This window comes from Armigeres subalbatus, chromosome 3 (assembly GCF_024139115.2).
Source record: "Armigeres subalbatus isolate Guangzhou_Male chromosome 3, GZ_Asu_2, whole genome shotgun sequence".
Classification (NCBI taxonomy): domain Eukaryota; kingdom Metazoa; phylum Arthropoda; class Insecta; order Diptera; family Culicidae; genus Armigeres; species Armigeres subalbatus.
Genome location: NC_085141.1, coordinates 393,805,278 through 393,822,183, shown reverse-complemented (window position 1 = coordinate 393,822,183; position 16,906 = coordinate 393,805,278). Strand labels below are relative to the sequence as shown.

General features: G+C 43.5%; 1 protein-coding gene across 2 annotated transcripts in view; it reads right to left on the bottom strand.

Moving 5' to 3' along the window:
- The window catches only part of LOC134226824 (F-box/LRR-repeat protein fbxl-1-like), a 27,169-nt gene extending 10,263 nt beyond the window's left edge, over window positions 1-16,906 (bottom strand). The window contains exons 1-4 of one of the 2 annotated variants that reach the window (XR_009983565.1): window positions 16,480-16,900; window positions 15,223-16,416; window positions 14,662-14,865; window positions 14,224-14,603 (exon numbers count right to left, since the gene is read on the bottom strand). Coding sequence is in view for 1 of the 2 variants with exons in the window: in XM_062707845.1 (XP_062563829.1) it covers window positions 14,311-14,603; window positions 14,662-14,865; window positions 15,223-16,416; window positions 16,480-16,701 (1,913 nt within the window). In the remaining variant the exon portion in view is untranslated. Of the gene's footprint in view, window positions 1-14,223; window positions 14,604-14,661; window positions 14,866-15,222; window positions 16,417-16,479 lie in introns of both variants that reach the window. The other variant, XM_062707845.1, reaches the window with a different exon arrangement.

Here is a 16,906-nt window from a genome sequence, read left to right as displayed (position 1 = left end):
CACTGAGCCTCATACCAACACTAATAAACCCACGTTGATTGCCTGTGACCATTTACTTTACTTGCTGGTATTGATCGTGAGTCCAATCCTCGGCACAAAAGTCTCTTTCACGGCACGACGATCAATCCCGATAATATCGATATTGTCCGCAAATCCCAGGAACATATGTAATAATCATACCGTTTCTTTGCACACCAGATATATTGAACAGTATGTAGATTCGAGAGTGCATCACCCTGCTTTAATTCATCTAAGGTAACAAATGACGTCGATATTTCATCCGCAACCCTTACACTTGATTTCGAACCGTCCAACGTTAAACGAATCAGTTTCAGCCGGAAAACCATGTTCTAGCATAATTTGCCATAATTCCTTCACTGAATCGTACGCCGCCTTGAAATCAATAAACAGATGATGTGTCTGCAAGTTGTACTCCAGGAATTTCTCAAGGATTTGTCTCAGGGTAAACATTTGATCCGTCGTTAATCGGCCCACACGAAAACCTGCTTTGTATTCGACAACGAATGACTCTTCAAGCGGACTCAATTTTCTGAACAGAATACGGGACATAATTGTGTACGCCGAATTAAAGAGGGTTATTACTCGGTAATTGGCACACTCCAGTCTGTGCCCTTTCTTAAAGAGAAGGCAAATGAGGCCGTCCAACCAGCTAGCCAGCTGGTACCTGTCCTATCACGCGCGTGCGACACTACTATGCCGAGACGTAGGACGCAACGAGCTCGCACCGAGGAGGAAAGAGCGGTCCGCCGGGAAGTGTTTCGAGCTGCGAGACTGGCCCTTAACAAGGCCATTAAGAGCAGCAAGAGAGCGTGCTTCGACAACCTGTGCGAGGGTGCCAACGCGAATCCGTGGGGTGACGCCTATAGGATCGTTATGGCCAAGACCAAAGGGGGCTCTTCACCCCCCGAACGGTCACCGGACCGGTTGACGAGGATTATCGAAGTACTCTTCCCGTCCCGAGCCACAAGTCCCTGGCCTCCTCCTGCGCTGCAAGGCGCTGGGAGTGTGGCCGAAATGGTGGCTCCGGTGACGAACGAAGAGTTACTCGCAGTGGCTAATACCCTTGCGATGAACAAAGCTCCAGGGCCTGATGGAGTTCCAAACAGTGCACTCAAGGCAGCGATCATAGCGAACCCGAACATGTTCAGGCTAGCTATGCAGAGATGCCTGGATGAGTGTCGTTTCCCTGAGAGATGAAAAGGCAGAAGTTGGTACTGCTGCCGAAGGCCACAGTACACGGCGGACGCTATCAACTCAGTGCTAAAAACTGCAGAGGTGGCGATCCAACGGAAAAGGCGAGGAATTCGATACTGTGCGTTGGTGGCACTGGACGTGAAGAACGCATTCAATAGCGCAAGCTGGGATGTCATCGCGCTCTCGTTACACCGGCTTAGCCTGCCGGTGGGACTGTATCGGATCTTGGAAAGCTACTTCCAGAACCGTGTGCTGCTATACGAGATCGATGCCGGTCAGAAAAGTGTTCCTATTACCGCAGGAGTCCCGCAAGGGTCAATCCTGGGCCCGGTACAATGGAACCTCATCAGTGGCGCCGGGAGTGGGTAGGACAAGTAGAACATGTCCTACGCATGAATATTCCTGGGTGGGACAGTCAAGGCATTGTCCTACCCATGATCATGGTAAGAACATATCACCTAGGTAACTATTTAGTTGCAATGCTGTCTGGTAGGTCTGATTTCCCAAGTCTTAAAAATTTGATCAAACGTTAGACAGTTTACGGTATGTAGTTTTTGTATGAAGGCATCGTCTTGCAAGACTTGTGTGTTAACAAATGCAGTTCCAAAGTTATAAAGACTATAAACCGTGATCATAGAGGTTTCTAAGATCCAAAAAATAGTCCACTGATTGTTCCTTACGAGCCCAGGAATTACGTTTTAATTCCAAAAGTATCTAATAGTTTTTGGAGGATAAACAAAAGTTTTAGGAATATGAAGATGTGATTATTTCAAATTTTACAACATATCAGCATTTTATTATAGTCATAGTCCTCGGGAAAAAGAAGCCTGGAAGGGTTTATTGGAATCTATGGAATCACAATAATCCCTAAGCCCGCATGGAATATGGTTCGCAAGAGGTACGATCTCTTGATATTGAATCGCCAAGGTTCATGACAAATTTTGAAAATTAATAAACCTCAAAGATTATTAATAATTGCTTGAAACCATTGAAGATTTGCAGAAATTTGTGGGATCCATAACCTCTGCTGGAAGCTTTTAAAGATTTCCAAAAATCAGAAGCATTCCAGAATGGGCAGTGAGACAGGAAAGATGGGAGACAAAAAGGGGGAAATAAGTAGAGGTCGTATAGGCAAAAGATGCAAGGAACAAAAGTTCGAATGAACAAAATTCAAAAATTCCTAATTTCATGGCTGAGAAAATATGTTCAACAATAATTTTGGAAACACTTCTAAAGCAAAAATTAGTTTAGTATTCTCCAGAAATTTGCCATCTTTATGTCATGGGCAGTTCTTGAGCTAATTTACTGCCAGAGTGGAGAAGTCACCGGGCGGGCAATATGTGGGTTGTTTTTGTCTTGAATCACTATACAATGAAGTTAAATAATTTGTGCTTGACGGATCGTCGTGCACTTGTAGTCCGCGTCGTTTCTATCGAAAAAGATGGATTCGGTGGTATGTGGAGTACGCAGGGTTTGCAAAAATAACTCTTAATAGATAACAAACAACGAGAGAGGCAGAAACATTTATGAATCATTGTATGTCATGAAAAACAGATTTGGATAGGCAGACCCACCGAAAAGTTATGATAAAACGCTTCGTTCTCGCTAATTTTCCGTTGAGGACCATATTTTTTCGCACAACTGTATAAAGAAAATTGAAATAGATAATCAGAACCAGTATCCCCCGCAAGTAAGGCTGTTTTAAAGCACTTACAATGGAGTATAGCTCCCGAATCGATACAACTTGCCATTTTTTAATGGACATTGAGAGTGATCGACTGTAATCATCATCTTTTTAATTAAAAGAGCAACAGGCAACTGTGAAATGATCAATCCTGCTATTTGGAAATACAATGTTTGTCCTGAAGACCAACGAAAATTTCACAACTTTTAGGAAGATTCTGATCGGGAGTCAAGATTTTTGATATTAAGAGTTGATTTCATGTAAAATTTGCATCGATTTTTCAACGCCTAAATAGTAATTTCTCGTATTTGTCCTACCCACGACTTGGAACGTGGATGCGCCTCTGAACCTCATGTATGACGGGGTTCTGAAGCTAAAGTTCCCTCCTGGTGTGAAGATCGGCTTTGCTGACGATGCAACCCTAGAGGTCTACGGGGAGTTGATCCCCGAAGTAGAACTAACCGCAGAACACGCGATCATCACTGTGGCGGACTGGATGAGTGCGAGAGGCCTTGAGCTCGCTCAACATAAGACGGAGGTGGTTATCGTCAGCAACCGTAAGACGGCACAACATGCAGTTGTACACGTGGGAGATCACGCGATCACTTCAAAGCGGTGTCTGGAGATTCTTGGGGTCATCATAGACGACAAGCTTAACTTCGGTAGCCATGTCGAATATGCGTGCAAGAAGGCTTCGCCTGCTGTGGCGGCATTATCGAGGATGATGTCCAACAGCTCCAAGGTGTGCGCCAGTAGACGTAGGCTACTGGCAGGCGTTGCTGCATCTATCCTTAGGTACGGCGGCCCGTCCTGGGCACAATCACTGGGGGTAACCAGCTACCTGCAGAAACTGGAGAGCACCTACCGCTTGATGTGTCTCAGGGTGATATCGGCCTTCCGCACGGTATCGCACGACGCATCCTGCGTGATAGCGAGTATGATGTCAGTCAAGCTGGTCATCCGGGAAGACGTTGAGTGTTTTGAGCTACGTGGCACCAGAGAAGCCCGCGAGCGTACTAGGGTGACTTCGGTTGCCAGATGGCGAGTGGGATAACTCCTCTAAAGGTAGGTGGACCCACCGGCTGATTCCTAACATATCAAGCTGGGTGGGGAGACCACATGGGGAAGTTCACTTCCATCTGACACAATTCCTGTCAGGCCATGGCTGTTTCCGACAGTACCACCACAGGTTTGGGCATGCGGAGGTCTTCGTCTGCCCTGACTGCCCAGGTGTTGACGAAACTGCAAAGCACATACTGTTTGTATGTCCTTGTTTCAACGTCGAAAGAAGAGCAATGATAGACGTTTGCGGCCGGGGCACGACTCCGGATAACCTTATCCAGAGGATGTGTCAAGCTGTGGAGAAGTGGAACGCAGTCTCGACTGCAACCACTCAGATTGCCTGCAGCTTGCAGAGAATCTGGCACGCCGAGCAGCAATCGACAAGCAGTACTAACTTGTGATTGGTTAGTTAGAGCGAAAAGTGCCGAACGCGGAGAAGTGTGTGAATGGTCTGCCCATGCAGAGGTAATGGCGCAGCGGGTGGCAACCGAGATCGTAACCTCGAAGCATGGCAGAAGTGTGAATGAATAGGTGTATGTATGGACTGCACACGCCGCGCTGGGAGTAGCGCACGAATGTTGGTTCCTATGACTACTGATACCTCGCGGCGTGGCAGAGGAGTGTGGGTGAGCATCCAAGCAGTCTCACATGGTATGAAAGGAATGAGCACACAAATCAGTCTCACACGGTATGTTTGAGTTGAGCTAGTCTCATATGGTATGAGCGAGGTGAGCACCCAAGTCAGACTCACATGGTATGTCAGAAGTGGGAACCTAAGTAAAATGTCCCATAAGGGATGCCAGAGCGAGAGTTAGGTCGAATGACTAGAGTAGTATGTGTTAGTGCGAACTGAATGAACGAGGTGAGCATCCAAGTCAGACTCACATGGTATGATAAAGGTGGGCATACAAGTCAGACCCACATGGCATGAGAAGGGTGGGCACACAAGTCAGACCCACATGGCATGATAGAGGTGAGCATACAAGTCAGACTCACAGGGTGCGACAGAGCATGTAGGGTGTGTTAGAGGGTTGCGATAAGGCGAGCACCCAAGTAAGACTCGCATGGGACGGGTGCCTGTGTGAGCGAGAATAAGCGAGTACGTTTAGTACGTCCATCCCCCAGAAGTAGTACTGGGAGGTAGTTCCTGGGGGAAACGATGGCGGAGCCCAAGGGAGTTTAGTCGGTATTACCGGTACGGTCGAGTCCGCGACACTCCAGCACACTTCCGTGTGGTAGTTTGGCAACTACAATGCACGTGTGCTGGGTTAGTGTGTAAATGCATTCTCCCTTGCAAAAAAAAAAAAAATAGCTAGCAGGCAATTCCTCGTGTTCCCATATTTTCGATATAATATGGTTCAGTACTTCATAAAGCTGCTCACTGCCATGTTCGAGAAGTTCAGAAGGGAGCTGGTCCTTCCCCGCAGCCTTATTGTTCTTCAGCTCTTTAATAGCTTTTCTAACCTCATCTAGTGTAGGCGACTCCACAGCTTGTCCATCGTCGCTAATGTTTATTCTGTTCAGCGATGCACCGTCACTTCCACTATTCAACAAAGTCTAGAAGTGTTGCTTCAACCTGACAGCCACTGCGGTTTTATCTGTTTTATCTGTGTTATTGGTCGTTGCACATGACGGGAGATGGCGCTGTCTTTCTCCGCACGCCATTGACAGTCTCATAAAACCTCGGCATATCATTCTGCTCCATTTTTTCCTGCGCCTTGTAATCACTTTTTCTCCATACTTTTTTTTTCCTCCCGCGGTGCGTTCGTTTTTCGGCTGCTCTTGCTTCCTTGTACCGGTCTCTATTCGATCCGGTACCCGACACCAACATCCGGCTTCTGGCAACGTTCTTCTCGTCTGTCACTCTCTGACACTCCACATCGAACCAACCCATCCTGGGTCGCCTCTGTGCAGTGCCTACCACTTCTCGTGCTAATGTGCTCTCCTCTCCACCGACCTGAGACCTGAGCGTCTCCGATAAAAATTAGCCCCCTCTAGGATTTTATTAATTTGAAACATATATGGTCGGGGTTCAGCCAAACCGCACCAAGCGGCTTTTCGACTGACTTGTGATATTTTGTTCGTAAAAGGACAACGGAAATAGTTTCATATCACTTTAAACGTACATTTGCAGTAGGATATCCTCAGTTATGGGGTTGAGGGATATCCGATACGATTTACGATCAATTAAATCTGCTAAACGAAAGTTTGAGCAAAAAAATCGGTAATTTTTCGTTGGCGCTTGGTGCGTTTTGGCTGAACCCCGACCATATAGCATAATGAAATAATGAAAAATTTTGAAGACAAAAGAGTTATCTTCCATATAGGGTGATCGTAATGTCATGAGTGGAAGACAAATGAGCTTGTTTCTCATTTCTGAGAAAGATTCCTATGTGGCAGTGAAATTGCACTTGCGTTAATTATGAAAAGGCAATATCCAATTGATTTCAAAGCATCAAAGTAAGCTTGATATGAACAACAACGGAGAGCCACCAAAATATCAATCAAAGCAATCGTGGTACTTCGTCATCAGTCAAAGACATATGGTTAACAAACACGGGCAGGAGTGACAGTTTATTAGATGATTTCCGCTTTTGCCTAGTAGCTTGATAATCTTCACAATTCCTATCAGCATACGAGATAAATTCTCATCAGAATCCGAGAAGAATTCTCATTCTCCTTTCAGAATCATCGAAGTATTCCAACCAGAATCCAGAGGAATTCCTTTCGGTATCGTTGCGTTGAGGGATACCCTTGGAAATCTGTGGAGGATACCCGTCATAATCCATCATTGCTTCGGAATTCCTCCGGAGTCGTTTGAAAATTTGTTTCGGAATCGTTCGGAGTTTTGCTTCGGAATTACGGAATTACAACGATATTTATTGGAGTCTCTCGACGTTTTGCCTCGGAATCCCTCGACGATCGGAATTCCTTTGACGATTTGCTTTGAAATCCCTCGACGAATTGTTTCAGAATCATTCGACGATTCACTTCGGAATACATCGACGGTTTGCTCCGAAATCCATCGATGATTTCCTTCAGAATCCCTCGAAGTTTTACTTCGCAGTTCCTCAACTCAACGATGTTCTTCAATATCCCTGGAGGATTCTTTACGGCATCCCTGGAGGATTAATTCGGCGTCCCTCGACAATTTGCTCCGGGATCACCCGACAGATCGCTTTGGAATTCTTCAACGATTTGCTTCTACATCGCTGCAACATTGCCTTTAAAATCCCTGGACAATCACGTTGGAATTCCTGGAAAATTTCCATCGGAATCTAGAAGATTCTCATTGAAATTCCTGAAACATTTCCGTCGGATTATCTGGAACATTCCAGTCCGAATCCCTGGAACTTTCCCGTTGGAATCCCTTACACATTCCCGATCAAATTCCTGGTATATTTCCGACAGAATTCCTGAAGGATGGAGGATTTATAAAAGATTATTATTAGAATCCCTGGAACATTCCCATTGGAATCACTGGAATATTCCTGTTAGAATTCTTGAATCATTGCCGTCCGAATCCCGTGAAGATTTGGAATCTATGGAACATTACCTTCGGACTCCCTGGAACATTCCTGTGGATTGCCTTCAGAATCGTTGGAGGTTCCTTTCGGTATGCTTGGAGGATTCCCGTCAAACTCTCTGGAGATTCTCGTCGAAATCCCTGGAACATTCCCGTCAGAATCACTAAAGGGTTTTCATCGGAATGCTTAGAGGATTCCTGCCGGCATCCCTGGAGGAATTTTTCATTTTTTTTTCGTTTGAGATAGATAGAATATTAATGAAACATGGAAAAATATCCACTGCCTATCGGTGAGAACCTGACGGCGATCCGTCACATATTGTCCTTTGAGTATGCGAGAAAAGGCGAGCGCTACTATACTTAGACGCAATAATCAAACGCTATCAATTTGTAGCAATCATTGGATGGTAAACAAACATACTTCGATACTGTGGGCTACAACAGAAAGCACGTGTTTGAGAAAAGAGAATATTGATGAGTGTGATTTATCTCCAGTTGCCTGGTGGTTACAAATAGCTACAAATAGAGTAAATAGATGAAGGGGCTATAGCCCCGCCTATGCATCGTGGCTTGATACGTCAATTTCCGTAAGTAGAAGTGGAATTTTGCTTCGAAATTTGCTTCATGCAAAATTCCGCTTGGTAATATTAAAATCAGGCAATATTAACTGTATGTCCTATTCAGATTTTTTTTAATAAAACAAAAATTTTCTTCTAAAAATTATAAAAATTATGACTTTGTGGGGGGGGGGGGGGGTTGTTTCGAGGTTCTAACTCCAAATCACCCCTGGCACAGACTAAGATTATCTTCATGTTATGGCGCAGAGGTTTGCAACGCTATGCAATTTGAGTGTGTCGCTCAGAACAAACTTTTTCTACGAACCCCGCCGTGCCTTTGCACAGTCAATGTTACTGTGAATATCCAAAATGGAAGCCGAAAAGGATCCATCTAAGTAGACGCTGTCGCACATCTTACCTGTATGGCGGTCAGCACTCGAAAGAGAGGAGACAGTTAAGGCCAAGATGAATACACAGCTAGGTGTTGCAGTCTGCCCAATTTATGGACGAGAAGAAGGCGGGGGTGAAAAATTCATTTTCGGTGCAAAACATAAACAAATCGGCTGGCTCTCCCATACTAAAATCCAAGATGGCTGAATCGTGAATTTGGCAGATTGGAACACCTAGTGGTGTATTCATCTTGGTTAAGGCTGTCTGTCTGAAAGACGCTGTTGCGGTAGCACTCATTGAGTGCCTTATGCGCAGGGGTGGATGACAAATATTGAGTTCATTATACATTGAAATGGAAGGTCTTTCTCGCACCCACACAGTTACATCGTCTGCAAACTCAACATTTTTGTTGTCCGGCGGGAACTGCAGCCTCTTGACAATGGTGCAACGAAAATGTCTACGAATCATGTTGGAAATGTTTGCTGATGTTGTCGGGGATCATGCGATTGAATAAATGGCCTCGTTGGAGAAGTGGTTACTGGAGAGTCTTAGCTGGAGAGTAGTGCACATTTGCCTCCGCAAAAAACAGCCACCATAAGGAATGAACCGAATTCGGACAAATTGAGAACATCTTCCACATTGGGTGTGGTGGTTTGAAGAAGGTTTTTTTTCTTCTTTAGGGCTGAGTACAATTTTGGATTTTTCATTACTTTATTTACGGAGGGATCCGGAAATCATCTTCCACCCGATCGATCCACCTTGCTCGCTGTGCACCTCGTTTTCTGGTTCCCGTCGGATCGTTATCGAGAATCATTTTCGCTGGATTATTGTCCGACATTCTGGCTGCGTGCTCGGCCCACCGCAGTAGCCCAATTTTCACGGTGTGAACGATGGGGGGTTCTTCCAACAGCCGATGCAACTCGTGGCACGTGGCCCCATAGATGGCACGCAGCTTTTTCCTTTTGAGAACTCTAAGTGCGCGTTGATCCTCCGCGAGCCAAGGATATGGTGCGGCACGAAACTCTTTGCGTACAGCACGCGTTGTTAGGAGCATGCCCGTTAAGATCGAGAGAGACGAGTAAGTGCGGATCGTGCTCGGGGCTCTAAAAGAGTCGTGCACAGAGCAGCACTCTAACTGCACTTTTTCGGTTCTGCTTTGGCATGATTTTCGACATCTAAGCGGTGATTATTACACGCTTTGGTATTCTGTAGTTTTTATATGATTTCTCTAAATACATTTCAATCATTTTTATATCAATTCTTATATCTATAGAGGTATGTTGATCGATGTTTAGTATTCATTTACCTCGAAAACTTTTCAAAATGTTCCACCAGAAACGCATTTTTCAAGTTTCCAAGAATCTCTTTGTGTGAATAATAAAAAAATAAATCAACTTTTTTACGCTGAAGTTAGTTTTTACGTAAAACCCAAAAAAAAGGTAAGTTAACACTATTTGAACGGAAATCACTTTCAGTGGTTTTACGCATCTTTCATGCTTTTCTAAACACCACGTAACCACTTTATTTCCAACATTCGTGCATAAAAATTTGCTTGTAAATAACTCCAATGCATTTTATAATTATTCTGCAGGGCTCCATCATATTAATTCGCTATTTCAATATTGATCATTTTGACGCCTACTATCATGCTACTGTGCAAAAAAAAAAAATAATTGAGAAAATCATCAACCGGCTATTAAAACACATTTTTCTAGAGATTTTTAAGTATTTCAAATGAACTCTTTTTATCAATGGTTAATGTAATTTGATTTTTTTTTATTTCTACCTACCGCACTTTATATAGAATGGAAAATATTGTCAAACAAATAACAAGAACTGTAGCGAACAATCTGCAATTGTATATCGCACTGCAGTGATTTTAAAACGGAAATTCCTAAATTACATTTATCTCTGATCGCCTAAATCAGCGGTTCTCAACCTGGGGTACATGTACCCCTGGGGGTACCTTCGCTGGCCCTAGGGGGTACCTAGGACAAAAATGCGTAATGGCGGACGTATTACAATTCCAATCAAAACTCATTGGTACAGTTTTGATAATTGTGTATTTTTATTTCAAAAGATTATATTGTACATAATATGCAATGCTATCAATAAATTCCAATTGGATTCTGCCTTCTACAACCAGCACAATGTATGAAAGGCTGCGGATCAAAAGATCGAACGTGCAAAACGTCGAATGAACAAAATGATTTTTTTTTCACTAGTGCTCGGTTGCTTCGTTGCAAGAGGATTAGAAGCACCCTTCTACGCATCTCGGAAGCCTTCTTCCAAGCAGCTTGAAGGCCTCCTTTCAAGAGGCTTGGAATCCTCCTGGGCACTTCAGAAGCCTCCTTTCAAGTGGATAGGTTGCCTCCTTTCAAGAGGCTCGTAAGCTTCCTTTCAAGAGGCTCGTAAGCCTCCTTTCAAGAGGCTCGTAAACCTCCTTTTAAGAGGCTCGGAAGCCTCCTTTTGAGAGGCTCGGAAGCCTCCTTTTAAGAGGCTTGGAAGCCTCCTTTTAAGAGGCTCGGAAGCCTCCTTTCAAGAGACGCGGTAGCCTCCTTTCAAGATCCTTTCAAGAGGCTCGGAAGCCTCCTCTCAAGAAGCTCGGAAGGCTTTTTTAAGAGGCTCGGAAGCCCCCTTTCAAGGGGCTCGGAAGCCTCTTTTCAAGAGGTTCGGAAGCCTCCTTTCAAGTGGTTAGGTTGCCTCCTTTCAAGAGGCTCGGAAGTCTACTTTCAAGTGGTTCGGAAGCCTCCATTCAAGAGGCTCGGAATTCTTCATTCAAGAGGCTTGGAAGCGTCCTTTTAAAATGCAAAGGAAGACTCCTTTTAAGTGCCTCAAAACCGCCTTCCAGGCTCAGAAGCCTCCTTTCAAGAGGCTCACAGGCCTCCTTCCAAGAGGTTCGGAAGGCTCCCTTCAAGAGACTCAAAAGCATCCTTTCAAGAGGCTCAAAAGCCTCCTTCTAAAATACTCGGAAGCGTCATTTCAAGAGGCTCGAAATCCTTCTTTCAAGGGGCTCGGAAGCCTCCTTTCAAGAGACTCGGAATCCTCCTTCCAAGAAGCTCAAAAGCCTTCTTTTTTAGAGGCTCAAAAGCCTCCTTTTAAGATGCAAAGAAAGACTCCTTTTAAGTGGCTCAAAAACCTCCTTCCAGGCACAGAAGCCTCCTTGTAAGTGGCTCAAAAGCTCCCTTCCAAGAGGCTCAGAAGTAGGCTGACCAGATTATTTCGTAGAAAAAACGGGACAAACGCACTTACAAAACGGGACATATCAAAAAACCTTGTGACAAAATTCAAGATCTTATGGGCTTATGGGCTTAATTTTCATTTTCCATGTAAGAAGTTCGAGAAAAATTCAGAGTGAATGATTCACCAACATATCTTTACACCAACATTAAAAAACAAATGTGGAATTTAAATTTTTTATTCTAATCCGCTCTTAAACATGCGTTATTTTATTACAGGCCAATATCAAAAATCTTTTCCGAATCTGAGCATGAGCAATTGAAAATAACAAATCCCGTAATTGTCAAATCCCGTAAATCCCGCCCCTTTAAAAATGCATGGAGGACCAAATCTCGTTACACGTTTTCCGCACTGTAAATCAGCCTTAAAACCGGTCTGGGCATTGGAGAGAAAAGCAGAAATAATTTTAAGAAAAAAAAATATCAGAAGACAAGTACGAAAAGAGTTATGGGAAATCTGCGAATAAAAATAACAAGAATCTTAACAAGGAAAGAACATTAATGTAATGTAATTTTAATTATTTCCCTGAATATGGTTGGCGTATGTGAATGAATGTCAAATATAGGTAATCAATTCACAATCCTTTTTGATAGTAATTGATTTAAATGACGCTAAAAGTAGCCTCTGGAATCTTGCCCATTGATTTCATACCCATGTGCTTCCAAAAAGGCGGGACTCATGCAATTTCGCTACCATAAGAATTAACTCCCTCTAATAGCAAATTTAATTTTTTTGGGCTAATCAAATTGTTTCTAAAATGTTATTAGGTACTTTTTCTTGTTGGACGTAACACAATACGAGACCCCCCCTCTCCCCCTGTCTCAAACTTTCACAAATTCTGGACCCCTCCCCTCTCAAACCATGGACGTAATTTTTGAACAACCCCAAAGATTTTGAATGATTCTTAATGTTTCGAAAAGAATCAAACGATTGAAAAATATGCGGTAAAGCAGATTTGAAAAAAAAAAAGAATTGCCTACTTTGCAAGAAAAAAAAATCTAAAATCAAAATATTGAATTTGTTTGAATAATATTTTGGAGCACTTTGGAACAATCAATGAAAAACGGGACAAATTAAGGATTTTCTAGCTTACGACGGGACAGCACAATAAGGTCTAAAAAACTGTCCCGTTAAATACGGTACGTATGGTCAGCCTACTCAAAAGGCTCCTTTCAAGTGGCTCAAAAACCTCCTTTTCTAGAGGCTCAAAAGCCTGCTTTCAAGAGGCTCAGAAGCTTCCTTTCAAGATCCTTTCATGAGGCTCGGAAGCCTTCTTTCAAGAGGCTCGGAAGCCCCCTTTCAAGAGGCTCAGAAGCCTCCTTTAAAGAGGCTCGGAAGGCTCCTTTCGTGAGGCTCGGAAGTCTCCATTCAAGAGGTTAGGTTGCCTTCTTTCAAAAGGCTCGTAAGCCTCCTTTCAAGAGGCTCGGAAGTTTCTTTTCAAGTGGTTCGGAAGCCTCCTTTCAAGAGGCTCGGAATTCTTCTTTTAAGAGGCTTGGAAGCGTCCTTTTAAGATGCAAAGGAAGACTCCTTTTGAGTGGCTCGAAATCCGGCTTCAAAAGGCTCGGAAGCCTCACTACAAGAGGCTCAAAAGCCTCTAATTAAGAGGCGCGGAAGCCTACTTTGAAGGAATTCAAAAGCTGAAAGGAGCTTCCTTTCAAAGGGCTCGGAATTATTTTTCAAGAGGATTGGAAGCCTTATTTCGAGAGGGGGTACTTTAACTAATGCAAAAATTCGAAGGGGTACCTCTCAAGAAAAAGGTTGAGAAACGCTGGCCTAAATGAATTTTTAATTGGAGTCATCTATGATTTTTGGATTATTTTTTAAGAAGAAACTGTAGAAATGAGGTCCAATTATCTACAAATACATAACTTTTTAATGTTGCAAAAACAATTAAAAATATTTGTCGTTCATAGATTAGCGACGAATTCGAAATGCACAATGTGCACTACCCGTTCTACCCGAAAGGGTAGTGCAGCCTTTGACTCGCACACAGCAGCGAGAGCCCGCGCACCTTCGGCTCTACAGCTCGCAATTTGAGAGTCGCGCACCTGAGGGTGGGTGCTGCACGAACATTTTTCGCATCGCTCTGAGTATTTAGACAATCTCTGCCGCGAGCATCGTCCAGATCTCGTGTCAATAGAAGACTACCGTTCTAAGCGTTTTGTGTATAATCAGTTGGGTACGGCGGCGAACTCTATTCGACCGGAACATTTTGCGGTGTATAGAGCTACTGCGGGTAGTCCAATGTTTAGCTGCGACGAAGGACTTCGACTTTCCAGTTTCTTATTCTTGGTGGTGATGATGATGATACTACCATCTATTGCGGAAAATATATTATTTGTTTCATCAAAGTTCTGTATGTTTCCCAGATTGACCCAATAGAGGGGAAAAAGTCCGCCCTTATAATTCTTATTATTCCTTATTCTTGACAAAAAAATCAACCATCATCCTAATAAAATCAAGATGTTAAAAAAGCAGTATGTTTTGTTCAAAGAAGTGATGATTTGGAACTTCTTTTATACACATATATGTACAATAAGACATCTCACCATGTTACAGACGCGAAGACCACGTTCAACATCAAACGCAAAACGGACAACAACGGACGAACATGGAACGGAAAAAAGGTCTAATACTTGGGCACATCTCGGAGGCACTTCATCTTGGCCAGTAGATCGATGGCACTGCGTGGCAACTTGCAACATCCTCGAAGGTTTATGTTCTTCAGTCGTTTGCAGTTGGCAAGAATCGAGTAGATACTCTCGGTGGTCAGCTGCGGTAGACGAACGAGTTTCACGCTGGTCAGGCGTATCAGATACTTGGTCAGTGCTTCGATGGACGGGTCGCATATGCGGTAACAGTCACTTAGATCTATCACCTCTAGCGAGGGGCAGCCCATAGCCATGGCAATGATGCCTTCATCTGAAATCTGTGAGAAAGGTGGATCAACGTTTACATTTAGATGGAACATATAAAAAACTACTCACGTTAACACAATGGGACAGATTGATTTGCTGTAGTTCAAGCAGCTTGAAGCAACGGGTAAGGCTGATGTCCGTCACTTTGAAGCATCCGGATATCTGAAGCTCTTGTAGTCCGTGGAGCATATCGATCGAAAACGTTTGCTGTTCGTCCCATATTTCAATAGCAGCACGCTGCAGGTCCAGCCCGGTGAGGCCGGCATCTGTAATCTGATGTTTTATGACGGAAAATTGCACGTGAGATATCAGAAAACAAAACTGGATAATTCCTGGATTTTCCGAATCTCCAGTTACTCGCGAAAATCATTTATGTAGACACAAGCAATTATTAATATTTATTATTTCCTAGTAAGGCCAGAGTGGCCTGTGCAGTACATAAAGGATTTATTCTTTGCTAATTTATCCACCTTGTTTGTTGCGCACCTCGCTTGCTTATGTTAACCCAAGTCCGTTGGACTTTTTTCTTCTTTATTTGGAATTGAACATGAGTCAGATATTGTTGCATAAATCCCCTCCCCCGAAAATTTCGAACAAATATTTTTGAGTACCAACCAAATAAACACAAACCTTCACACATCCATTTAATCGCAGCACCCGAACCAGTCGCAAATAGCAAAACACAAATTGCAGCGATGTGTCGTTGATGCAATCCGACCCACAGAAATCCAACACCGTCAGATTAGCCAACGTCAGGCAAATCTTCAGGATCACATTCTCCGTTATGCCCGGAAGCATGCTCAGGTGCAGCTCCTTCATATTTGCCCTATCCTTATCGACAATCGCTTTCAGAAATCCATCATCCGTAACACGATCACAATCCGACAGATCCAGTATGACAAGTTTGCGTAATTTTCTGATGGCCGATATTCCAAAATCGGTCAGAAGCCAACAACCGTTCAGTTTCAATGTGCTAAGCAGGGGCATCGAGTCAGCAATTTCGATCAGAGCAAAGTCGGTCAGATTCAGGAACGACGTCAAATCCAAGTGAACCAGATTGGTATGTTTCCTCAAAACGTCGATTATTGCAGGATCCTTGATTGGTGCTCTCTCGAAGAATGACAAGCTGATGTTACTCAGAGACATGTTTTCAATTTCGGCAAACTGCTTCAGGAATAGATCATCGTACATGGTGTAGCTGAAGTTTACCGATCGCATCTGGTGTTTATAGTTATTGAGGATGCGTAGAATGTGGGATAGAATTTTGACTCGCTGGACAGCTTCCATGTCTCTCAGGCATTTGGAAATTTCTAAGGAAGTCATGTGAGGAGCCATTGCTACCAAATAGTTCAGATGGTCTTCGTTCAAGGCACTGATTTTTCGAAGACCGAGGTGCTTCAGGCGCCTACAGATCGGACTGATCTTTTGAAAGATCACAGGATTCCAACTTTTGAACAACTCGTCGCAATCGACTATATTTAAGCGTTCTAGATTTGGCATGCAGCCCAAGATGTTCGACAGTTTCGGTTTTGTAAGTGCGCAGTTGTCGAACGTTATCTCCCTGATGTGCTCTCCAAAGTAGTTCCAGAATTCGCTTTGACCGCTGAACTCGACCCGGGTTAGCTTGATATTGCTAAAGTGCCGAAAGCTATCCAAGAAGATTTGGATGGGCGATTTGCTGTCGGAAACTTCGATTCGTTCAAAATGGAAGCATGTGGCGCCGAGAAACAATGGGTGGCGCAATGCTTCAAACCAACGGTGACACGTGAGCGCAGCTGAATTGCGATCGCTCGGTCTGATGAAACTGAAGATGCGGATCAGAATCTGTAACGTTTAGTTCTTTAAAATTATTGTGTCAGTACATTATGCTTCGTTTGAACATCTTACTTCCATTGGAAGATTGTCCCAGCCAGTTCTGGCTCTAGGAGCTTTGAGGTTGATATAAAATACGTCGTCATCGAAAGGAAACTCACGGTTTACCAGTTCCTCCTCTTCGGGAGGTTCTTCTGGTTCACTTTCAGTATCAACATCTTCACAATCGGAATAATATTCTTCTTTTCCATACCCATAGTAATGCAAATTGAAATAACTTTCGATCATCATCTCCATTTTTTAACTGCGAGTTAGTTAACTTGACTAGATAAACCCCAAGACACAAATTCACGTCCGATCACTTGTACTCGAAAGTTTGAAATCAGCATTTCCAACTAAAATTAGACTAGCACTGTTAATGAATATCAAAACGTCATATCATGCTCGTGCAGTGGAAGTCATAGATGGCATAGTGATCACTGTTTTTCAAGTGAATAACTTT